This window comes from Bombina bombina, chromosome 4, assembly GCF_027579735.1.
Source record: "Bombina bombina isolate aBomBom1 chromosome 4, aBomBom1.pri, whole genome shotgun sequence".
NCBI lineage: Eukaryota > Metazoa > Chordata > Amphibia > Anura > Bombinatoridae > Bombina > Bombina bombina.
This window is the reverse complement of record NC_069502.1, coordinates 405,278,353-405,304,024: the sequence shown is the minus strand read 5'-3', so window position 1 is coordinate 405,304,024 and position 25,672 is coordinate 405,278,353. Positions and strand designations below refer to the sequence as shown.

Genomic DNA, 25,672 nt, shown 5'->3' with positions numbered 1-25,672 from the left:
ATTTGGGATAATGCATTTGAATTAATCATTTTTTCTTACCTTCAAAAATTTGACTCTTTTTTTTTCCTGTGGGCTGTTAGGCTCGCGGGGGCTGAAAATGCTTCATTTTATTGCGTCATTCTTGGCGCGGACTTTTTTGGCGCGAAAAAAAAAAAAATTCTTTTCCGTTTCCGGCGTCATACGTGTCGCCGGAAGTTGCGTCATTTTTTGACGTTATTTTGCGCCAAAAATGTCGGCGTTCCGGATGTGGCGTCATTTTTGGCGCCAAAAGCATTTAGGCGCCAAATAATGTGGGCGTCTTATTTGGCGCTAAAAAATAAGGGCGTCGCTTTTTTCTCCACATTATTTAAGTCTTATTTTTTCATTGCTTCTGGTTGCTAGAAGCTTGTTCTTTGGCATTTTTTTCCCATTCCTGAAACTGTCATTTAAGGAATTTGATCAATTTTGCTTTATATGTTGTTTTTTCTCTTACATATTGCAAGATGTCTCACGTTGCATCTGAGTCAGAAGATACTACAGGAAAATCGCTGTCTAGTGCTGGAGCTACCAAGCTAAGTGTATCTGCTATAATTTTTGGTATCTGTTTCTCCAGCTGTTGTTTGTATTGCATGTCATGACAAACTTATTAATACAGATAAAATTTCCTTTAGTACTGTTACATTACCTGTTGCTGTTCCGTCAACATCTAATTTTCAGAGTGTTCCTGATAAACATAAGAGATTTTATTTTTTAAATCCATTAGGAAGGCTATGTCTGTTATTTCTCCTTCTAGTTTACATAAAAGTCTTTTAAAACTTCTCTTTTTTCAGATGAATTTTTAAATGAACATCATCATTCTGATACTGATCATGGTTCTTCTGGTTCAGAGGTTTCTGTCTCAGAGGTTGATGCTGATAAATCTTTGTATTTGTTCAAGATGGAATTTATTCGTTCTTTATTTAAAGAAGTATTAATTGCATTAGAAATAGAGGATTCTGGTCCTCTTGATACTAAATCTAAACTTTTAAATAAGGTTTTTAAATCTCCTGTAGTTATTCCAGAAGTGTTTAATCCCCCTGATGCTATTTCTGAAGTAATTTCCAGGGAATTGAATAATTTGGGTAATTCTTTTACTCCTTCTAAACGTTTAAGCAATTATATCCTGTGCCATCTGACAGATTAGAGTTTTTTTTGGGACAAAATCCCTAAGGTTATGGGGCTGTCTCTACTCCTGCTAAATGTGCTACTATTCCTACGGCAGATAGTAATTCATTTAAGGATCCTTTAGATAGGAAAATTGAATCCTTTCTAAGAAAAGCTTACTTATGTTCAGGTAATCTTCTTAGACCTGCTATATTTTTGGCGGATGTTGCTGCAGCTTCAACTTTTTGGTTAGAAGCTTTAGCGCAACAAGTAACAGATCATAATTTTATAGCATTATTATTATTCTATAACATGCTAATAATTTTATTGGTGATACCATCTTTTGGTATCATTAGAGTTGATGTCAGGTATATGTCTCTAGCTATTTTAGCTAGAAAAGCTTTATGGATTAAACTTGGAATGCTGATATGTCTTCTAAGTCAACTTTGCTTTCCTTTTCTTTCCAGGGTAATAAATTATTATTTCAACTGTTTCTGGAAGGAAGGGAACTTTTTTACCAAAGGATAAAAAATCTAAGGTAAATTTAGGTCTAATAATCATTTTCGTCCCTTTCCTCACAATAAGGAACAAAAGCCTGATCCTTCATCCTCAGGAGCGGTATCAGTTTGGAAACTATTTCCAGTTTGGAATACATCCAAGCCTTATAGAAAACCTATAGCCAGCTCCTAAGTACCCATGAAGGTGCGGACCTTATTCCAGCTCAGCTGATATGGGGCAGATTACGTTTTCTTCAAAGAAATTTTGATCAATTCCGTTCTCAATTTCTGGTTTCAGAACATTGTTTCAGAAAGGTACAGCATTGGCTTCAGTTAAGGCCTCCTGCTAAGAGATTTTTTTCTTTCCCGTGTCCCAGTTAACACAGCAAAGGCTCAGCATTTCTGAAATGTGTTTCAGATCTAGAGTTGGCTGGAGTATTTATGCCAGTTCCAGTTCTGGAACAGGGGCTGGGGTTTTATTTTATCTCTTCATTGTACCAAAGAAGGTTAATTCCTTCAGACCAGTTCCGGATCTATCAATATTGAATCGTTATGTAAGGATACCAACATTCAGTTTCTGTAGGACTGTCCTGCCTTTTGTTTAGCAAGGGCATTATATGTCTACAATAGATTTACAGGATGTGTATCTGCATATTCCGATTCATCCAGATCACTTTTAGTGTCTGAGATTCTCTTTTTAGACAAGCATTACCAGTTTTGTGGCTCTACCGTTTGGCCTAGCCTCAGTTCCAAGAATTTTTTTCAAAGGTTCTCGGTGCCCTTCTTTCTGTAATCAGAGAACAGGGTTTTGGTATTTCCTTATTGGACGATATCTGGGTACTTGCTCAGTCTTCTCATTTTCGAAGAATCTCATACGAATCGACTTGTGTTGTTTCTTCAAGTTCATGGTTGGAGGATCAATTTACCAATCAGTTCATTGATTCCTCAGACAAGGGTAACCTTTTTAGGTTTCTAGAATAGATTCAGTGTCTATGACTCTGTCCTTGTCAGACAAGAGAAGTTTAACATTGATTTCAGCTTGTCAAAACCTTCAGTCACAATCATTCCCTTTGGTAGCCTTATGCATGGAAATTTTAGGTCTTAGGACTGCCGCATCAGATGCGATCTCCTTTGCTCGTTTTCACATGCGACCTCTTCAGCTCTGTATGCTGAACCAATGGTGCAGGGATTACTCAAAGATATCTCACTTAATATCTTTAAACCGATTATACGACACTCTCTGACATGGTGGACAGATCACCATCGTTTAGTTCAGGGGGCTTCTTTGTTCTTCCGACCTGGATTATAATCTCAACAGATGCAAGTCTTACAGGTTGGGGAGCTGTGTGGGGGTATCTGACGGCACAAGGGGTTTGGGAATCTCAGGAGGTGAGATTTCCGATCAATTTCAGAGCTCTTCAGTCTTGGCCTCTTCTGAAGAGAGAGTTGTTCATTTGTTTTCAGATAGACAATGTCACAACTGTGGCATACATCAATCATCAAGGAGGGACTCACAGTCCTCTGGCTATGAAAGAAGTATCTCGAATTTTGGTTTGGGCAGAATCCAGCTCCTGTCTAATCTCTGCGGTTCATATCCCAGGTATGGACAATTGGAAAGCGGATTATCTCAGTCGCCAAACGTTGCACCTGGGCGAATGGTCTTCACCCAGAGGTATTTCCTCAGATTGTTCAAATGTGGGAACTCCCAGAAATAGATCTGATGGCTTGTCATCTAAATAAGAAACTTCCCTGGTATCTGTCCGGATCCAGGGATCCTCGGGCGGAGGCAGTGGATGCATTATCTCTTCTTTACAAGTGTCATCCTGCCTATATCTTTCCGCCTCTAGTTCTTCTTCCAAGGGTATTCTCCAATATTCTAAAGGAATGCTCGTTTGTCCTGCTGGTAGCTCCAGCATGGCCTCACAGGTTTTGGTATACAGATCTTGTCCGGATGGCCTCTTGCCAGCTGTGGACTCTTCCGTTAAGACCAGTCTTTCTGTCTCAAGGTTCTTTTTTCCATCAGGATCTCAAAACCTTAATTTTAAGGTGTGGAGTTTGAACGCTTGATTCTTGGTCAAAGAGGTTTCTCTGACTCTGTGATTGATACTATGTGACAGGCTCGAAAATCTGTATCTAGAGAGATATATTATAGAGTCTGGAAGACTTATATTTCTTCAGGATGGTTTAGATAAAGGTTTGTCCGCAAGTTTCTTGAAAGACAAATCTCTGCTCTTTCTGTTCTTTTTCACAGAAGGATTGCTAATCTTCCTGATATTCATTGTTTTGTACAAGCTTTGGTTCGTATAAAACCTGTCATTCAGTCAATTTCTCCTCCTTGGAGTTTGAATTTGGTTCTGGGGGCTCTTCAAGCTCCTCCTTTTGAACCCATGCATTCTTTGGTCATTATATTACTTTCTTGGAAAGTTTTGTTTCTTTTGGCCATCTCTTCTGCCAGAAGAGTCTCTGAATTATCTACTCTTTTTTTGTGAGTCTACTTTTCTGATTTTGCATCAGGATAAGGCGGTGCTGCGAACTTCTTTTGAATTTTTTACCTAAGGTTGTGAATTCTTACAACATTAGTAGAGAAATTGTGGTTCCTTCATTATGTCCTAATCCTATGAATTCTAAGGAGAAATCATTGCATTCTTTGGATGCTGTTAGAGCTTTGTAATATTATGTTGAAGCTATTAAGTCTTTCTGAAAGACTTCTAGTCTATTTGTCATCTTTTCCGGTTCTAGAAAAGACCAGAAAGCTTCTGCCATTTCTTTGGCATCTTGGTTGAAATCTTTATTTCATCATGCCTATGTTGAGTCGGGTAACACTCCGCCTCAAAGGATTACAGCTCATTCTACTAGGTTAGTTTCTACTTCCTGGGCGTTTAAGAATGAAGCTTCGGTTGATCAGATTTGCAAAACAGCAACTTGGTCCTCTTTGCATACTTTTACTAAATTCTACCATTTTGATGTGTTTTCTTCTTCTGAAGCAGTTTTTGGTAGAAACCTACTTCAGGCAGTGGTTTCAGTTTGAATCTTCTGCTTATGTTTTTTCATTAAAAATTTTATTCTGGGTGTGGATTATTTTCAGCAGGAATTGGCTGTCTTTATTTTATCCCTCCCTCTCTAGTGACTCTTGTGTGGAAAGATCCACATCTTGGGTAATCATTATCCCATACGTCACTAGCTCATGGACTCTTGCTAATTACATGAAAGAAAACATAATTTATGTAAGAACTTACCTGATAAATTCATTTCTTTCATATTAGAAAGAGTCCATGAGGCCCGCCCTTTTTTGTGGTGGTTTTGATTTTTTTGTATAAAGCACAATTATTCCAATTCCTTATTTTATATGCTTTCGCACTTTTTTCTTATCACCCCACTTCTTGGCTATTCGTTAAACTGAATTGTGGGTGTGGTGAGGGGTGTATTTATAGGCATTTTAAGGTTTGGGAAACTTTGCCCCTCCTGGTAGGAATGTATATCCCATACGTCACTAGCTCATGGACTCTTGCTAATATGAAAGAAATGAATTTATCAGGTAAGTTCTTACATAAATTATGTTTTCTGAGTCTGTCCCTAAATTTTCTTTAGAATCTGGGCCTTCTAAACAATTTCCTACCAGTGTTAAGTGTGTTTATTGTAAACAGGCTGAGGTATTGACTCCAGCACATATATGTAACACAGGCCTTAAAGTTTTTATGCATTCAGACACATTTTTAATGTTGCTTCTAAGGGTATTATTGCTCCTTCTGTCCTTTTACAGACTCAAAGCACTTTACAAATATACCAACATAAAGACATAAAAGTTAGGAGTTTCTGAAGGTCAGATAAGTGGACTGAATGTCTGATGGAAGAGGTGGGTCTCTAGCTTTTTTTTTAAAAGTCTGTAAGGACGGTGCCTCTCTGATTGCACACGGTAAAGAGTTCCAGAAAGTAGGGGCAGTGTGGCCGAATGCTCTGGAGCCTGAGTTTGTCCTTGTTCTTGGTACTGAGAGGAGGAATGTGTTGGCTGACCTACGTGAGCAGGATGGTATGTAGGGTGTCAGGAGCTCTTTCAGGTACTGTGGGCCTTGGTTGTTTAAGGCTTTGAAGGTCAGCAGGCCAATTTTTAAATATGTTCGCCATTTAATTGGAAGCCAATTCAGGGATTGGAGAACAGGTGTTATGTGGCAAGAGCGAGTTTGATTGGTCAGTAGTCTGGCTTCTGAGTTTTGTACTGTCTGAAGGCGATGGATTTATTTTTTGGGGAGGCCCGAGTAAAGTGCATTGCAGTAATCTAGCCTAGTGGATACAAATGCATGGATTAATGTTGGCATATCATCCGGTGGAATTAAAGTGTTGTTTCCTGGCTATGTTTTCCAGATAAAAGTCGGCAGATTTTATTACGGATGAAATCTGCTGTTTAAAAGATAGTCCAGTGTTAATCAGCACTCCAAGGTTTCGTACCTTTGCTGAACTAACGAGTTCAAAGCCTCCAAGCTCCAGGCCAGTTAGGTGATCGTAGGATATTTTTGGTGCCCAGGGTCCCCTCACCAAGAGTAACTCTTTTTTGTCCGGTTCACTTAGAGACAGCTAGCATTTATACATTCTAGAAGGTCTGTTAAACAACTGTTTATGTGGCATGCTGGGTCTGTAGTATCTGGAGCAAAGGTGAAGTAGAGTTGTGTATTATCAGCCTAACAATTATACCTTAGGCCATGTCGGTTAATGATGTCCCTCAGTGGTAGTAAGTAAATGGCGAATAGCATGGTTGACAGGATCGATCCTTGTTAAACAGTTTCTGAAATTATGGCAGTTACGTTGCCTTTAAGTAAGCTTTCTTACTAGTTTTAAACTTCCTGAAGCTGATGATCTTGGTAATATTTCTGATGAATTTTCAAAAGGAGAGGTGTTTTTTTTTTGTATTTTTTTTTTTTTTGATGATCAGGTTTCTTCCCCTGATCATGAACCAGAATCATCCTACTTTAAACAAAAAAAGAGAACTCTTTTAAAAGAGGTTTTGCTTACTTTAGAGTTTAAAGATCCTAAGATAGCTGAGGATAAATCTACTAATCGTTTAGATGCTATCTTTAAAGTGAAAGTCAACCCTAGCTTTTCTGAAACGCTAGAATTGACTATTGAAACAAATAAAGGGGACTTTCGTTCATGAAGTATAACTTACTTCATGCAGAAAGCTTCTTTATTTGTTTCAAGCGATCACAGCTCTGAGCTGCTAAAGCAGCACATGGCAGATCGCTGTTTTGCTATAGAGGTGACATTTTCACCTCTTAGCCTATAGCCGTGTGGTAAATCTGGCTTGGCGCCCTTGGGAGCTGGATTTCACGCACGCTATTTGCTAAGAGGTGGAAACTTCACCTCTTAACCAAACGTCAATCTGCGTGGGCTGCCTTAGTAGCTCAGAGCGGCGATCGCTTGAAACAAATAAAGGAGCTTTCTGCATGAACTATGTTATATAGTATGTTATACTATATAACATATGAACTATGTTATATAGTACGTTATACTTCATGAATGAAAGTCCCCTTTATTTGTTTCAATAGTCAATCCTAGCGTTTCAGAAACGCTTGGATTGACTTTCACTTTAAACATTTGAGTAACTAGACTCTCTGAGCAGATTTCTGATGATTCTGCTAGTGAAGATTTTCGGAACATTTTGGGGTTGCTTACATGTGCTAATTCATTTATTTGTGATGCTGTATTTGACTTAAGGACAAGTGTATGTCTTTGGCAGCCCCAAACCAGGACAGACTCTCCACCATGTTTCACTGAAGGCCGCAAGCACTCATTGTTCCATCTCTCTTCAACTCTTCTTCTTACATATTGTCAAAGATTGGACCCAAGAATTTCAGACTTAGATTCGTCACTCCATAATACTCTCTTCCACTGATCTTCATTCCAATCTGTGTGAGCTTTAGCATATTTTAGCCTTTTCACCCAGTTCTCCTCCTGAAAAAGTGGTTTCTTGCCGAATACCTTTCCACAAAGACCATTTCTGATCAAGCTTCTTCAGACTGTAGAAGGGGTCCTCTTGGTATCCCGATGAAGCTGCCAGATGCTGAGGCAGGTCCTTGCTGGTCTTCTTCCGGTGTCTCAAAGAAGAAACTCTGAAAAACTTTGCATCAGATTTTGAACGTTTATTTCTTGTCCTTGACCTCCTAATTCTTCAAATTTCTTTATAACAGCATAAATACCACATCTTGAGTACCTAGTTTATTTGCTGATTTCTATTTGAGAGTGGCCTTGCTGATGCAAAAGTATTATTTTATGTCTGTCAAATTCTGTGATCTTTGGTATTTTTAATAGAATGATGTGATTGAAAGTTGGTCTAATTAGCAAGCTTCCAATGAATTAAACTCATACCATATGTGTATGTAATGTTCAAGCATGTCTTGCACAAACCTGGTGTAATAGACCTTTTTCACTGCAGTCATTTTGACATGAAATTGTAGGACAAATACAGGTGTTTGGGGCTGAATTTCTGCCAGAGGTGTTGACGATATTGTCCGAATTGATGGGATCATAAATGCTGAAAACTACAGACATGTTTTAATTCATTATGCCATTCCTTCTGGAAAGCACCTGATTGAGAGAGGTTTAATTTTTGAGCATGATCCCAAGCACACTGCTAATGCGGTGAAATCATAAATGGAGAGAAAAACAGCTGATTAAACACGGACAGTCATGGACTTGCCTCCAGAGTCCAGACCTGAATATTATAGAGGCAGAATGGGATCACCTGGACAGAGAGAGAAATAAGACAACCTAAATCTAAAGAACAACTCTGGGAAGTGCTGAGAGAAGCCTGGTATAATATACCAGAAGATTTCTTCAAAAAACTTCAGGACAGTCTCCCCAAAAGAGTTCAAGATATTCTTAGTGCCAAGGGAGGTCACACTAAACACTGACTTTTGCCTGTAGAAGCCATTTTATTCTGAAAATTGTGTTTTTGTTTTTATATTTTGTGTACATATTTCCTGTATTTTCTGTTTGTATCTTAAAAAAAGAGTCCGAAAAATAAATATGTATGGTCATTAAAACTTTGCTAAAACAACAAATCTTATGTTGGTCTACGAATTTTGCACAATACTGTTGTATATATTTATGTATTTATATAGAGTTTGTGGGAAAGTGCTCCATTCTTATTGTGAGGAGAGAACAGACTATACCATTTTTTTTTCTTATAGTTTTATTATTTTTCTTTTAATTGAGACCAATATATAATAGATTTAAATAGGTATAGAAAAAGCCCGGAGATGGGTCTTATATCCCTTTCTGTGTTAATAAAGTTTATCTAAAAGTTTATTGTAGAGGAAGTGCACAATTTCAATCGATAGAAATATATGTTTTTGTTGTCTGAATTTTGCTCTAAATAACATTTTTTTATTTTTTCATAGAAATATCGATACCAGGATGATGATATACCTTCACAAGGACACATGTCGCCACACATTATACATGAGGAGAGAAGTCCAGAATTAGTACATGTCTCAGAGAAGAATTTGTCACAAATAGAAAATGTCCATGGTCTTGTGTCACATTCACACATCTCCCCTGTAAAGGTACTAATTTGTTAATGAGTTTCCAGTTTGTACTCTGACTAGATGCAGAAGTATGCAGGTTTTACCCCCCCCCCCCCCCCATTGTTAATATTGTTAAATTGCCTTTTTTTTTGTCATGTTCACTAAAAATGTTTAGTTTTATTTTCATACATGTTATAGTAACATGTTGCTACTTAAAGGGACATTATACACTAATCTTTTGTTTGCATAAATGTTTTGCAGATGATCTATTTATATAGCCCATAAAGTGTTGTTTTTTTTTTTATTTTATTTTTTTAAAATGTGTAGTTTTGCTTATTTTTAAATAACATTGCTCTGATTTTCAGACTCCTAACCATGCCCCAAAGTTTTAGGAGAATACCGACATATACCTACTCCAGCTTGCTCCTGTTTGTGTAAAGGTTTTTTTTTTATATGCGGGGGAGGGGGAGTGTCTGATATTTCCCACTTGCAGTGGGTGTTCCAGTAACCTTTTAAACAGAGCTAAACTGGAAGCTTCTAAGTAAGTTTTTAAACAGTTTTATACTAGAATTTTATATCAGTATCTGTGCATCTTATTCTTTATAGTAGTGTCTATTACATGCAGTTATATGAAAATTGGTTTATACTGTCCCTTTAAGTAATTAATTATGTTAACATCTTACTGGATATAGTTTTAAAATGGAAATGCATTTCCGTTTTGATTAGAAACATGTATTTTCAAAAATGCTTCCTAGTAAAATGTGATGGCTTTTAGTGTGTGTGTCTCTGTGTGTTATACAGAGCATTCATCCATAACTGACATGCACCCACAGGGACAGCTTGTGCCGGTTCAGAGAGATATCAATGAGACGTTTCTCAGAAACAGAGATACTTATTACATCATCTTTGAGGTAAAGGGATAATAAAGTCCAAATTAAACTTTTGTGATTCAGATAGGGCTTGTAATTTTAAGCAACTTTCTATTTTACTTTCATCATCAAATTTGCCTTGTTCTCTTGCTTTTCTTAGTTGAAAGCTAATACTAGGTAGGCTCATAAGCTAATTTCTAAACTCTTGAAGGCCGCCTCTAATCTGAATGCATTTGACAGTTTTTCACAGCTAGAGGGCGTTAGTTCATGTGTTTCATATAACATTGTGCTCACGCAAGTGGAGTTATTTAAGAGTCAGCACTAATTGCCAGAAATGCAAGTCTGTCAAAAGATCTGAGATAAGGAGGCAGTCAGCAGCAGCTTAGATACAAGGTAATCAGAGGTAAAATGTATGTTTCTAAAACAGTGTTGGTTATGCAAAACTGGGGAATGGTAAATAAAGGGATTATCTATCTTTTTAAACAATAACATTTTTGGTGTTTACTATCCCTTTAACAATCATCATGATGACTCTCTCAAGGCAGACTTTAACCCCTTTTCTGCTTTTGACGACACATTGTCGACCTCTGCGCAATGCATATTTCGGATGAGAACCACATGTGGCTTTCCTGGGGCACTTTTGGAGCACATAACGATCACTGCACACTTACAGGGACACTGAGATAGCTGTGGGTTTCAGCACAAAGCCCTGGAAGAGTCAGGCTGCTTCACAGAGTAAAGGGAGCTTTAATTGGCGCGGGGGGGAAGAGTATTCAAAAACCTCTTTCTTAACTTCCTTAATCTACTCTTTCAAACGATGTGTGTTTTAGGGGTTAAAGTATAATAATGTTTTTAAAAAATTAAATTAAAATTAAATAGTTTTAACACTTTACACTGATATATACTTATAACAGGCCATGAAAAAGGCAGAGAGATTAACATAACCTATTGTTATAAAGCACATCATTTAAAAAAATAAAAATAAAGCCCCTATTCCTATCAAATAGGTGGCGAGAGCCCATGAGCCGTTACATATGAGATATACATTCCTACCATTAGGAGGAGGCAAAGTTTCCAAACTCCAAGAACCCTATAAACTGATTACTTTAGTGAAAGGGGCTTTTCAGTCTATATTGAAACCCGATTCCCCTCAGAGGACAGTGCTTGTCAGAGGGATGTATTTAGAGTATGCTTTTTGATACAATGGTGTTTCACCTCATGAGAAATACTTCATAGGCTGTCTGTAAATTTGGTTGCAGGGACTCACCTTCTTCCTCCCTTTACAGAACATTATACTCCTATTCCATTACCTCTGCTGATTCAGTACTGGCTTGGCTGTGTGCTACTTGATTGTTAGTGGACTAGTGTCTTTGGCTAAGTTATGTTTTATATTTTTTATACAAAAACTCAGCTTTGTTGATGGGCACTTTTAAAAAGTTAAGTTTATCTATATATGTATATGTGTATATATGGCCCTGGGACAGATACTCACTATCCCCCTTGCTTTTTGCGTGCAAATAATTTTTGGTGCGCTTTAGTTTTCGCGCACTGGGTTCCGACACTTAAATACGTTCCTCTGGTTAGTGCGCCCTTGTACTTATGCATGTCGGGTTAGCGCACGCCTAATCTAGCCTAGGCTGATCATGCTTAGTGCTTAATGTCCCTGTAAAGCTATAGAGAGGGGGGTAAAGGTTTTCCTCCTCAAAGAGCTTGCTTAAAGGGGTTATAGTGCTTATTGCATAGCTTTTGCTTTTTGCTATGATGGAGCAGCACAAATGTGTTCCTAAATTTACTCTAGAAATTAAGTCTCCTGAACGCCTTTCTACCATTATTAAGGGGTTGATTTATTAAAGGCTTTCACCAGCCTTCGAGCTCCTACTACTGCAGGTTCTCACAAGAGAACCTGCAGTCCGTATTTATGAAGCAGCGGTCATCAAAACCGCTGCTTCCCTAGCCTCTTCGCCACCTTCAATCTCCACGGTTTCTTCTGACTGGGGAGATTGACAGCTCCTGCCCGCGCGTGATTGGTTGTGCGCGGGCAGGGGCAGCATTGCACATAAGCGCATAATTGCATTCATTTGCAATGTGGAATTTAGCCCACCAGAGGCGAGCTGTAACTGACAGGGGCGCGTATGTGATCCTTTAAACCTAGTAGCGGGTAAGTCTCCCCCTAAAGGAATTACAGGTCATTCTACCAGAGCAGTCACCACCTCTTTGGCGTTTAGAAATAAAGCTTCCATTGAACAAATTCGCAACGCAGCTATGTCATGTCATACCTTTACCAAATTCTACCATTTTGACTCGTTTGCCTCTGAGGCTGCTTTTGGTAGGAATGTTTTGTAGGCTGCCCATAGTGTTATCATTTGTATCATATCTTCCCTTAATGTAGATTTAAGGTCAGGTGTAATACACATGCATATTTATCCTCACTTTTTATTGCACCTATCCCTTTTAAATAAGATAAATACATTTTAGTTTTACTAATATTATAATCCTCTTCTGCTGCTAAGAGCTCCAGCTTCCCAGTTTTACTATTCATGCTTCTTGCTTTTGCTGTCATACAATTCATTTTCATGTGATTTACTTTGCTATTTGGTGTTCATCCATCCAGATTTTGTTATGTGACATTTCCCAAGTGTACCTTTCCCTCATCCATGCTTTGAGATATTCTAAATGTATCATATTCTCAGCCTAATCTGTCAGTTCTAAAATGTTTGGACTGCCCCCCTCCTGGTTTTAAAATGTACTTAAAATGTGCTGCAATCTTATCCCCCAACACATGTAATTCAGGTGCCAATCATCCTTATTGTACACATTGTACTCTCCTGAAAGTCAGTCTAGTGATTTAAGTCAAAGACCTAATTTTACACTTTTTTATTTTTTATTAAAGAAGTTTTTATATTGAAAAAATAACAGATTTAACAAAATTTAAACAAGGATACATCCATATTTCCATAGTGTAACAATAAGGTACAGCAGTAAAGTGCTTTTGGGTTAAAGGTCCATTCATCATAAAAGGTGCTACAATTTCAGTACATAGGTTCAGTACAGAAGCTTGTATAACCCGAGTTTCTGTGTTAGTCATGAAGGTAATGCATGAATTACATCTTACATTTGTTAACTTTATCCTTAAAGGGACACTAGCAGCTAGCCAAACGGGAGTCTGAGGGCAAGACTTAGTGTGAGGAATAGTAGACAATAGTGGATTCTAAGTTTGTGTCGCCCTTTGTGCTGATTCCATAAAGATAGTTTGAGTTTGTGTGTGACTAATGAGCCGATTGGAGGTGGTAGTACCTCTCAAGTTGTAGGAAACTCTCTACCTGGTCCTCCCATTCTTTCTCAGTCGGGATATCATAGGATTTCAAATGTCTTGGAATTAAGGTTTTAGCGCTGTTTAGCATAAGAATCAATAGATCCCTAGCATTACTGTAGTGCAGCTTGGGTAGGAGTAAGAATAATACGATCTGTGGGTCGTTTGGTAGCTTTTTGCCTATTGCATCTGACATGCGCTCGAGAACCGCCAGCCAGAATGTGTCTAACTTATTACAGTGCCACCATATGTGTGTAGGGGGGCCTATCTCTCCGCATCCCCTCCAGCACTTATTGCTAGCCGTTTTGTAGATAGTGATTTTACACAGTTTTTTTTCCAGTAATTTTCTGCTTTGCTTCTTTTGCACATGGCACTGGTAATACCTAAAAAAAAAAAAAAAAAATACTTCCTAAGAGGTCCTTGCTTTAAGCTTTAAAACTCCCTGAAGTAATTTTTTTTGACACCCCCATCTACTTCCAACTTTGTCATTAGTACCAATATGAACCTTGACTGCTTGATCAGACCTCTCTAGCAATGTATCAACAATATGTTCTGCAATATGCCTAACAAAAAAGCCCTTGGAAGACAACAAACTGTTCTACAGGGAGCGCAGAATTATTAGGCAAGTTGTATTTTTGAGGATTAATTTTATTATTGAACAACAACCATGTTCTCAATGAACCCAAAAAACTCATTAATATCAAAGCTGAATAGTTTTGGAAGTAGTTTTTAGTTTGTTTTTAGTTATAGCTATTTTAGGGGGATATCTGTGTGTGCAGGTGACTATTACTGTGCATAATTATTAGGCAACTTAACAAAAAACAAATATATACCCATTTCAATTATTTATTTTTACCAGTGAAACCAATATAACATCTCAACATTCACAAATATACATTTCTGACATTCAAAAACAAAACAAAAACAAATCAGTGACCAATATAGCCACCTTTCTTTGCAAGGACACTCAAAAGCCTGCCATCCATGGATTCTGTCAGTGTTTTGATCTGTTCACCATCAACATTGCGTGCAGCAGCAACCACAGCCTCCCAGACACTGTTCAGAGAGGTGTACTGTTTTCCCTCCTTGTAAATCTCACATTTGATGATGGACCACAGGTTCTCAATGGGGTTCAGATCAGGTGAACAAGGAGGCCATGTCATTAGATTTTCTTCTTTTATACCCTTTCTTGCCAGCCACGCTGTGGAGTACTTGGACGCGTGTGATGGAGCATTGTCCTGCATGAAAATCATGTTTTTCTTGAAGGATGCAGACTTCTTCCTGTACCACTGCTTGAAGAAGGTGTCTTCCAGAAACTGGCAGTAGGACTGGGAGTTGAGCTTGACTCCATCCTCAACCCAAAAAGGCCCCACAAGCTCATCTTTGATGATACCAGCCCAAACCAGTACTCCACCTCCACCTTGCTGGCGTCTGAGTCGGACTGGAGCTCTCTGCCCTTTACCAATCCAGCCACGGGCCCATCCATCTGGCCCATCAAGACTCACTCTCATTTCATCAGTCCATAAAACCTTAGAAAAATCAGTCTTGAGATATTTCTTGGCCCAGTCTTGACGTTTCAGCTTGTGTGTCTTGTTCAGTGGTGGTCGTCTTTCAGCCTTTCTTACCTTGGCCATGTCTCTGAGTATTGCACACCTTGTGCTTTTGGGCACTCCAGTGATGTTGCAGCTCTGAAATATGGCCAAACTGGTGGCAAGTGGCATCTTGGCAGCTGCACGCTTGACTTTTCTCAGTTCATGGGCAGTTATTTTGCGCCTTGGTTTTTCCACACGCTACTTGCGACCCTGTTGACTATTTTGAATGAAATGCTTGATTGTTCGATGATCACGCTTCAGAAGCTTTGCAATTTTAAGAGTGCTGCATCCCTCTGCAAGATATCTCACTATTTTTTACTTTTCTGAGCCTGTCAAGTCCTTCTTTTGACCCATTTTGCCAAAGGAAAGGAAGTTGCCTAATAATTATGCACACCTGATATAGGGTGTTGATGTCATTAGACCACACCCCTTCTCATTACAGAGATACACATCACCTAATATGCTTAATTGGTAGTAGGCTTTCAAGCCTATACAGCTTGGAGTAAGACAACATGCATAAAGAGGATGATGTGGTCAAAATACTCATTTGCCTTATAATTATGCACACAGTGTATTTAGGGTACCTGGATCACAATTTACCCTATCTATCTTCCTTATAATAGTCTCCTATGGCCAACATCTTCCTTGGGCCCAGACTTGTATGTCCCTCTTTCGTGTCTGGAACTATTCATTGGAGTGTTAGGCGAACATCCTTTTCTGACATTGCTACACCTGAACCGATATCCCCAACATCTTCACTCAATCTTGCAAATCTATTGGGGTGTACCAGCTCATAACTTGCCTGTCTCTTTCTGCTTACCTCTATTTCTTCTTTGGGGTATCCCATCTGAATCAAGTCTATCCCCACTGCTAGAACCGTGTACAACCTATCATGTCCCTTTCACTTCACCGTTGGAAATCTTTCTCTCTTTCTTTTTCTCATTCTCTTCTTGTTAATTGGTTATAAAACGATGCTCATTTAGCAAAAAATAAATAAAATCAAAGTAAACATTAAAAAAAAAAACTTGTTTTCTTTCAAAATGAGCACTTTGAAATCTAGACAACAGCTAGATAAGCAGGTAGACATTACAAATCTTAGTTCTAATGTCACATGACTTTTTTTTTACAGCAGAAGTCCTCTACATATCATGGGCAATAAACTAACTGAAGACTATTTTTTTTTTAAAATGTATTTATTTTTTTATTGATAAAAAGTTAAGTTGGCAAAACTAATACATGAGGTTGTGCAAATCGATTGAGTGCTAATACGAGAGCAAAAGAACAACTGAAGAGAATGGAGTGTGTGCTCAATTAGGTTAGGTCACTGACTGGAGACTATATTTATGGTGACTCCTAGCAGCACTTCAGAGGAAAAAAATATTCCTTTGCCTACCTGCAGAGACCTTTGCCTTCTTTAAGGGCTGTGACAGGAAGTAATGGACAATGCACAAATTAAGTTTAAAAGAAAGGAAGGTAAATCCTTTTAAAAGGATGACTAATACATCTTGCATTGGTTTCTATTAAAAGGACAGTATATATTAAATTTCAAATAACTGGATGTAATAGACACTACTTTAAAAACGAATATGCACAGATTAATTCAGTATAAAACCTTTTTAAAACTTAAAAGCTCCTAGTTTAGCACTGTTGATAAGGTTAGTCTGTGACACCCACTCCCCCCCCTTTCCCCCCCTCCCTGCATATAAAAAGACAGATAAGATAAACAGGAGCAAGCAGGAGTCTGTAAACACATTTATACATCTGAAACTGTGGGCTTGGTTAGGAGTCTGAAAATAAGCAAAACTATACATTTTTATAAAAACACTACCAGATGGGCTATATAAACGGATCATCTACAAAACATGTATGCAAAGAACAATCTAGTAAATGTTCCTTAAATTTAAGCCGCTGCTTCGTTGGTTTCATTGTTGTAACAAAAAAGCTCTGTTTTATATGCAAGGTTCTACATTTTGTAAGTAAAAATAAGCAGGCAACATATTATTTAAATGGGACAAGACTTAGCCAAACACAGGAGGAAAGGGATTTGGGAGTAGTAATAGAGAACAAGCTAAAGATGGGTGCACAGGGCAGGGCAGCAGCTTCAAAGGCTAATAAGATACTAGCATGTATTAAAAGAGGCATTGACTCAAGGGAGGAAAGCATAATTCTGTCACTATATAAAGCCCTGGTAAGACCTCACCTTGAGTATGGAGTGCAGTTCTGGGGTCCGATCGCAAAAAAAGATATTGCAGAACTAGAAAAAGTTCAGAGAAGGGCCACAAAGCTAATAAGGGGATTGGAGAATTTAACCTATGAGGAGAGGCTAGCCAAACTGGGTCTGTTTTCTTTAGAAAAAAGGCGCTTAAGAGGTGACATTATTACTTTATATAAATATATTCAAGGCCCATATACAGAGATCGCAGAAGTGCTGTTTATTCCAAGAAAATTGTTTGTGACCAGATGTCACAATTTAAGGTTGGAGGAAAGGAGATTTCATCTCCTGCAACGGAAACGTTTTTTCACTGTAAGAGCAATAAAATTGTGGAACTCATTACCAAAGAAGGTAGTGAATGCCAATACCCTAGATACATTTAAAAATTATTTGGATACATTTCTGTCTATAAAGAAAATTCATGGATATGATTGCTAGTATTAAATGGGTCACCTTTTAGTGGGATTATTTAAGCTTAACTGGAGCTTTTTGTATATATTTTAGATTTGTATAGGTTGAACTCGATGGACCTCATCTACTATGTTACTATATCCTTTTAAATGTCAAAATTGAAATGTGCATAGGTGCATTTCAATGTGAAATAAAAGCATGTTTGCAATATAAAAATGCCTATAGTAAAATAGTTTTTTTCAGGACCATATGCACAAATCCTGTGAGGGCCAATGCACCACACATTCTCGGAGAGCTTGCAGTGGGTGTAACATGCTTCTAAAGATATAATCTGTGTCATACAAGCCACTACTGACTCTGAGCTTGTATGGTGTTTAAAAGGATATGAAAACCATTTTCTTTTGTTATTCAGACAGAGCAAACCATTTTAAAAAGTTTCCAAATTACTTCTATTATCAAATTTGCTTCGTTCCCATGATATTCTGTGTTAGAGATATCTAGGTAGGAATCTGGAGCACTACGTGTTAGGAAATAGTGCTGCCATCTAGTGCTCTTGCAGTTGGATAACATTTTTGCAAAACTGCTGCCATATAGTTCTCCAGACACGTACACTTTTCATTTAAAGATGCGTAGAGAATGATGAAAAATTGCTACTAGAAGTAAATTAGAACGTTGTTTGAAATTGTTTTATATCCCTTAAAATACTGGTGCATGGGCCCCCATAGGATATGTGCGCACGCTGCAGAAAAATCGTAATAGCTGTTACTAGAGGCATTTTTGCTAATAATGGTATATTTAAAAAATACTTCTTTTCTAAATTGAATTGCACCCTTTCTATCCCTTTAAGTTCTAAAGCAACTTTAACCTTCACTGATGTAATTTTAAAGGGAGGATAAACCGTCTGAGATAACTGTCCATTATTGGCCACAGTAGGACAGACCAGAACTGACTTTTTTCTTAAAATGAGTAGTTTTATATAAAATGTTTAGTTCTATGTAATTAAATAACTGTGCAGTGTATTTTGTTATTTAAAAAGTAAAAGTAGGAATAGAGGCGCCAATGGTGCAGGTAAATGGTGGTACAGGTATCACTAATAGCCCAGTGTACACAGGGTACTCACATTTATGGAAGGCACTCACTTGTACCTATAGAGACAGGCTGGATTTTAGCAGCAATCCAGCTAGCTGATCCAGGGTGAGCTGGCTGGTTCGTGGGTGTGTAGAGTGTTGGTACTCTAAAGTAGCATAGCAGGGCGGTACCATATATAACACTGAGAGTGGATTTATATAAAATAAATGAATTTATTTAAAACATATAAAAAGGTTTACCACTCAAAGAATATAATTGGTACATCAGGAATACATGCAACGCGTTTCTCAGTTAAAAACTGTTTCCTCAGGCATGTTTTTACACAGATATTTACTCCTTATATAGGGCTATGCTACTAAACAACACCCACAGCCCACCCCCAACAATTGACATGACACAGACCAATCGGTGTCCCTCATTCAAAATGTTTCCACCCCTGGGGTGATATGAGCACCTAAATACTTGGAGAGGGATGTATTTACTTGTAAAATATATAGACGCCCTTGCTGCTTCTTACATTTTGTATATATGTGTGTAAATATTTCGTAGTGGCATGGTATTTTAGTGGCCGATATTTGATGGTAACTAATGTTCGTCAATACTGTGTTCTAATTGGATGTCCCAGCCGTCAATCATCATGTATTAGTCGGACCTGTGCTACTTGCTTCTGATTCGTCTATTTAGCCGTCAATACTGTGTTCTAATTGGATGTCCCAGCCATCAATCATCCTGTATTAGTCGAACCTGTGCTACTCGCTTATGATTCGTCTATGTAGCCGTCAGTCAGAGATTCTGGTCACTTGTTGCTAGTAAGTGTAGTGTCCAATGGATAGGCTAATTTCAGGCGTGCCCCCATTTTGCTGGCCTTAATAGTACACTACAGTGTGCGCCCATCGAGGGAATCTTATTGGTTACTGCTGATAGAGAGCTGCCTCCCAGTTCAGCCAGCTGGATTGCTGTTAAAACCCAGCCTGTGTCCACCGGCACAACTGAGTGCCTTCTCATATTGTGAGTACCTAGTGTTCGCACATGTTTGTTATACCAAAAATCTCCATTGACCTGCACCATTGGCGCCTCTTTCTTGTTGCTTTTTCTTAACAGATTATTTTGTTATTTAGTATGCCACCTTTAGTTCTGGAAATTGTGCGTTTTCTAAAGGCTGTGACACACTGCAAGCGATGCGGCGCGAGGCGAAGCAGCTGCTTCGCTCCGCGTCGCATCGCTTCTGAAGTTCAAATATTTCATCTCTGAGCGCTCAGCTACGCGTCCTGACGCAGCAGAGTGCTCAGAGATGAAAAGGCAGGACACACTGAGCGCACACAGCTGCATGTACACGCTGCGCGTCGCTCCGCTTGCATTGTGTCACAGCCTTTATTCTCTGATCATGAAAACCACTCAGCCAACCCTGCTTACGTATATTTCCCTAATTGGTTTGACTGCTTACTATAAAACAATGCATTTATACCAACATAATAACTGTTGCTAGCCAAGGGCAAGAGTACGTATGCAGCGTTGCCCGCAAAAGCCGTCAACTCCTTTTTTGTACGCGGTTTTGGTATCACATATACAGGGCCGCATATAAATTCTGCGTGTATATTTCACCCGTCACCTGCAATTTTTACTCCCATAAGCCAACATTGAACCGTGTCACTAATAGTTATCACATAGTCAGTGCAAGGACTTACGCGGCGAAAATTTAGAAATTTTACTCCAAATTCACCTCGCCACACAAAGGCAGGCGCAACCAGACTTTCGCTGAGTATGTGAGCACCATATCCCCCTGAAAATTGTAACTAACACCTAACGCATGCACAATATCTGTCAACCGACAACCCCTACCGCAATAACTAGTAAACTATATTAACCCCTAATCCGCAAACCCCCACATCGCAAAACATCTAATTAACCACTAATCCGCCAACCCCCCACAACGCTATATACCTAATAAAGTGAATAATCCCTAAACCGCCATCACCCCACAATGCAATACACCTTAATAAACTATTAACTCCTAATGCGCCAATCGCCCATATACCAGTACCTATTAAACCTATTAACCCCTTATCCGCCATCCCCACCAACGCAATAAACTAAATTAACCTATTAACCCCTAATCCGCCATTAACCCACATTGCAACAAATCTAATAAATCTATTAACCCCTAATCCGCCAAACTCCCACAATGAAAACAACAAAATTACTAAGACCCCCTAAACTAACACCCCCCTAAATGAACCCCTATTACCTAAATTAAAAAATACTAAATTACAAACAATTAAAATAAAAAAGCCAACATTACTTAAAAATAAAAAAAATAATATTAAATTAATTTAAGATTACAAAAATAAAAAATTCTATCATCACATAAAATAATGAACCAAATTATCAAAAATAATAAATTAAACCTAATCCCTATAAAAATAAAAAAAGCCCCCCCAAATAAAATCATCCCCTAATCTAATGCTAAACTAACAATAGCCCGTAAAAGGGCCTTTTGTAGGGTATTGACCTAAATTAAACCGCTCTTTTACCTTAAAGAATACTAAGTCCCCCCTCTAACAGTAAACCAGCCAATAGGATGAGAGTTACTGAAATCCTATTGGCTGATTTGAACAGCCAATAGGATTTCAGTAGCTCTCATCCTATTGGCTGATTTGAATTTAAAGACTCAAATCAGCCAATAGGAATGAAAGGTACCCCGTATTTAAACGCGTACCTTGAATTCAAGCCTCAGTGTGCCACGGTGATCGTACGAAGAGTATCTCCACGCTCCATGGCTCTACCGTCGCTGGTCTTCAGTTCCGTGCTCCGCGCCGGCTGGTTCCTGGAAGAAGATATTGCCACTTGGAAGAAGACTTCACCGTTTGACTTCAGGAACCGTGAATAACTATCTGGGGGTTAGACTTAGGTTTTTTTTTTTTTTTTTTTTTTTTTTAGATTAGGGATTTAATGGGGCTTTGAAAAAGAGCTGAATGCCCTTTTAAAGGCTATGCCCATACAAATGACCCTTTAGGGGCAATGGTTAATTTAGGATTTTTTAGAGTTAGGTTTCTTTAATTTTGGGGGTTTTTACTGTTAGAGGGGAGTTTTACTGTTAGAGGGGAGACTTGGCTCGATGATATATTGTTCGCCAGCTCAAACCTTCTTTTTCTCCAACATTGGTGTGTCCGGTCCACGGCGTCATCCTTACTTGTGGGAAATATCTCTTCCCCAACAGGAAATGGCAAAGAGTCCCAGCAAAGCTGGCCATATAGTCCCTCCTAGGCTCCGCCCACCCCAGTCATTCTCTTTGCCGTTGCACAGGCAACATCTCCACGGAGATGGTTAAGAGTATGTGGTGTTTAGTTGTAGTTTTTTTTTATTCTACTATCAAGTGTTTGTTATTTTAAAATAGTGCTGGTATGTACTATTTACTCTGAAACAGAAAAAGATGAAGATTTCTGTTTGTGAGAGGAAGATGATTTTAGCAGACCGTAACTAAAATCGATTGCTGTTTCCACATAGGACTGTTGAGATGAAGTAACTTCAGTTGGGGGAAACAGTTAGCAGACTTTTCTGCTTAAGGTATGACTAGCCATATTTCTAACAAGACCATGTAATGCTGGAAGGCTGTCATTTCCCCTCATGGGGACCGGTAAGCCATTTTCTTAGTCAAACAAACAGAATAAAGGGCTTAATATGGGCTATAAAACTGGTAGACACTTTTATGGGCTAAATCGATTGCTTTATTTGGGCATTTTATTCATGTTTATGCTGATAATTCACATTTATAAACTTGGGGAACGTTTATTAAACGGCAGGCACTATGTTAGACACCTTTTCCAGTCAGGGGGCCTTCCTAGTTGTAGGCTGAGCCTCATTTTCGCGCCATTACTGCGCAGTTGTTTTTTGAGAGCAGGACATGCAGATGCATGTGTGAGGATCTGAAAGTTGCTGGAAAAGTTTCTAGAAGGCGTCACTTGGTATCGTATTCCCCTCTGGGCTTGGTTAGGTCTCAGCAAAGGCTATAACTGGGACTGTATAGGGGTTAAATTTGTAAACGGCTCTGGTTCCGTTATTTTAAGGGTTAAAGCTCTGAAATTTGGTGTGCAATACTCTTAATGCTTTAAGATACTGTGGTGAAATTTTGGTAATTTTTGAACAATTCCTTCATACTTTTTCACATATTCAGTAATAAAGTGTTTTCTGTTTAAAATTTAAAGAGACAGTAACGGTTTTGTTTTAAAACGTTTTTTGTGCTTTATTGACAAGTTTAAGCCTGTTTAACATGTCTGTGCCTTCGGATAAGCTATGTTCTATATGTATGAAAGCCAATGTGTCTCCCCATTTAAATTTGTGTGATAATTGTGCCATAGCGTCCAAACAAAGTAAGGACAGTACTGCCACAGATAATGAAATTGCCCAAGATGATTCCTCAGATGAGGGGAGTAAACATGATACTACATCATCCCCTACTGTGTCTACACCAGTTTTGCCTACGCAGGAGGCCCCTAGTACATCTAGCGCGCCAATGCTTATTACCATGCAACAATTAACGGCTGTAATGGATAACTCCATAGCAAATATTTTATCCAAAATGCCTGCATATCAGAGAAAGCGCGATTGCTCTGTTTTAAACACTGAAGAGCAGGAGGGCGCTGATGATAATTGTTCTGTCATACCCTCACACCAATCTGAAGTGGCCATGAGGGAGGTTTTGTCAGATGGGGAAATTTCAGATTCAGGAAAAATTTCTCAACAAGCTGAACCTGATGTTGTGACATTTAAATTTAAATTAGAACATCTCCGCGCACTGCTTAAGGAGGTGTTATCTACTCTGGATGATTGTGACAACTTGGTCATTCCAGAGAAATTATGCAAGATGGACAAGTTCCTAGAGGTTCAGGTGCACCCCGACGCTTTTCCTATACCCAAGCGGGTGGCGGACATAGGGAATAAGGAGTGGGAAAAGCCCGGCATACCTTTTGTCCCCCCCCCCCCCCCCCCCTATATTTAAGAAATTATTTCCTATGGTCGACCCCAGAAAGGACTTATGGCAGACAGTCCCTAAGGTCGAGGGGGCAGTTTCTACTCTAAACAAACGCACTACTATTCCTATCGAGGATAGTTGTGCTTTCAAAGATCCTATGGATATAAAATTGGAGGGTTTGCTTAAAAAGATTTTTGTACAGTAAGGTTACCTTCTACAACCCATTTCGTGCATTGTTCCTGTCACTACAGCAGCGTGGTTCTGGTTCGAGAAACTAGAAAACTCGCTTAGTAGAGAGACTCCATATGAGGAGGTTATGGACAGAGTTCATGCACTTAAGTTGGCTAACTCTTTTATTTTAGATGCCGCTTTGCAATTAGCTAGATTAGCGGCGAAAAATTCAGGGTTTGCAATCGTGGCGCGCAGAGCGCTTTGGCTAAAGTCTTGGTCAGCGGATGTGTCATCCAAGACAAAATTGCTTAACATCCCTTTCAAAGGTAAAACTCTATTTGGACCAGAATTGAAAGAGATTATTTCAGACATCACTGGGGGAAAAGGCCACGCCCTTCCACAAGATAGGCCTTTTAAGGCCAAGAGTAAGTCTAATTTTCGTTCCTTTCGCAATTTCAGGAACGGACCGGCCTCTAATTCTGCATCCCCTAAGCAAGAGGGTAATGCCTCACAACCCAAACCAGCCTGGAAACCGATGCAAGGCTGGAACAAGGGTAAGCAGGCCAAGAAGCCTGCTGCTGCTAACAAAACAGCATGAAGGAGTAGCCCCCGATCCGGGACCGGATCTAGTAGGGGGCAGACTCTCTCTCTTTGCTCAGGCTTGGGCAAGAGATGTTCAGGATCCCTGGGCGCTAGAAATAGTTTCTCAGGGTTATCTCCTGGAATTCAGGGAACTACCCCCAAGGGGAAGGTTCCACATGTCTCACTTATCCTCAAACCAAATAAAGAGACAGGCGTTCTTACATTGTGTAGAAGACCTGTTAAAGATGGGAGTGATACACCCAGTTCCAATAAAGGAACAGGGAATGGGATTTTATTCCAATCTGTTCGTAGTTCCCAAAAAAGAGGGAACTTTCAGACCAATTTTGGATTTGAAGATCCTAAACAAATTTCTCAGGGTACCATCGTTCAAGATGGAAACCATTCGAACGATTCTACCCACTATCCAGGAAGGTCAATTTATGACTACCGTGGATCTAAAGGATGCGTACATATTCCTATCCATAAAGAACATAATCAGTTCCTAAGGTTCGCCTTTCTGGACAAACATTACCAGTTTGTGGCCCTCCCATTTGGGTTAGCCACTGCTCCAAGGATTTTCACAAAGGTACTAGGTTCCCTTCTAGCGGTTCTAAGACCGAGGGGCATTGCAGTAGTACCTTACTTGGACGACATTCTAATACAAGCGTCGTCCCTGTCAAAAGCAAAGGCTCATACAGACATCGTTCTGGCCTTTCTCAGATCACACGGATGGAAGGTGAACATAGAAAAGAGTTCTCTGTCTCCGTCAACAAGAGTTCCCTTCTTGGGAACAATAATAGATTCCTTAGAAATGAGGATTTTTCTGACAGAGGTCAGAAAGTCAAAACTTCTAAGCACTTGTGAAGTAATACATTCTGTTCCACGTCCTTCCATAGCGCAGTGCATGGAAGTAGTAGGGTTGATGGTTGCAGCAATGGACATAGTTCCTTTTGCACAAATTCATCTAAGACCATTACAACTGTGCATGCTCAAACAGTGGAATGGGGACTATACAGACTTGTCTCCAATGATTCAAGTAGATCAGAAGACCAGAGATTCACTCCGTTGGTGGCTGACCCTGGACCATCTGTCCCAGGGAATGAGCTTCCGCAGACCAGAGTGGGTCATTGTCACGACCGACGCCAGTCTAGTGGGCTGGGGCGCGGTCTGGGAATCCCTGAAAGCTCAGGGTCTATGGTCTCGGGAAGAGTCTCTTCTCCCGATAAACATTCTGGAACTGAGAGCGATATTCAATGCTCTCAGGGCTTGGCCTCAACTAGCAAAGGCCAGATTCATAAGATTCCAATCAGACAACATGACGACCGTTGCGT

General features: G+C 39.2%; 1 protein-coding gene across 1 annotated transcript in view; it reads left to right on the top strand.

The window, feature by feature from the left end:
* DLG1 (discs large MAGUK scaffold protein 1) overlaps positions 1-25,672 on the top strand; it is a gene marked incomplete in the record, with an annotated part of 930,518 nt that overhangs the window by 144,479 nt on the left and 760,367 nt on the right. The window contains 1 exon segment of the mRNA XM_053710194.1: positions 9,011-9,175. Within this exon segment, the coding sequence (XP_053566169.1) occupies positions 9,011-9,175 (165 nt within the window).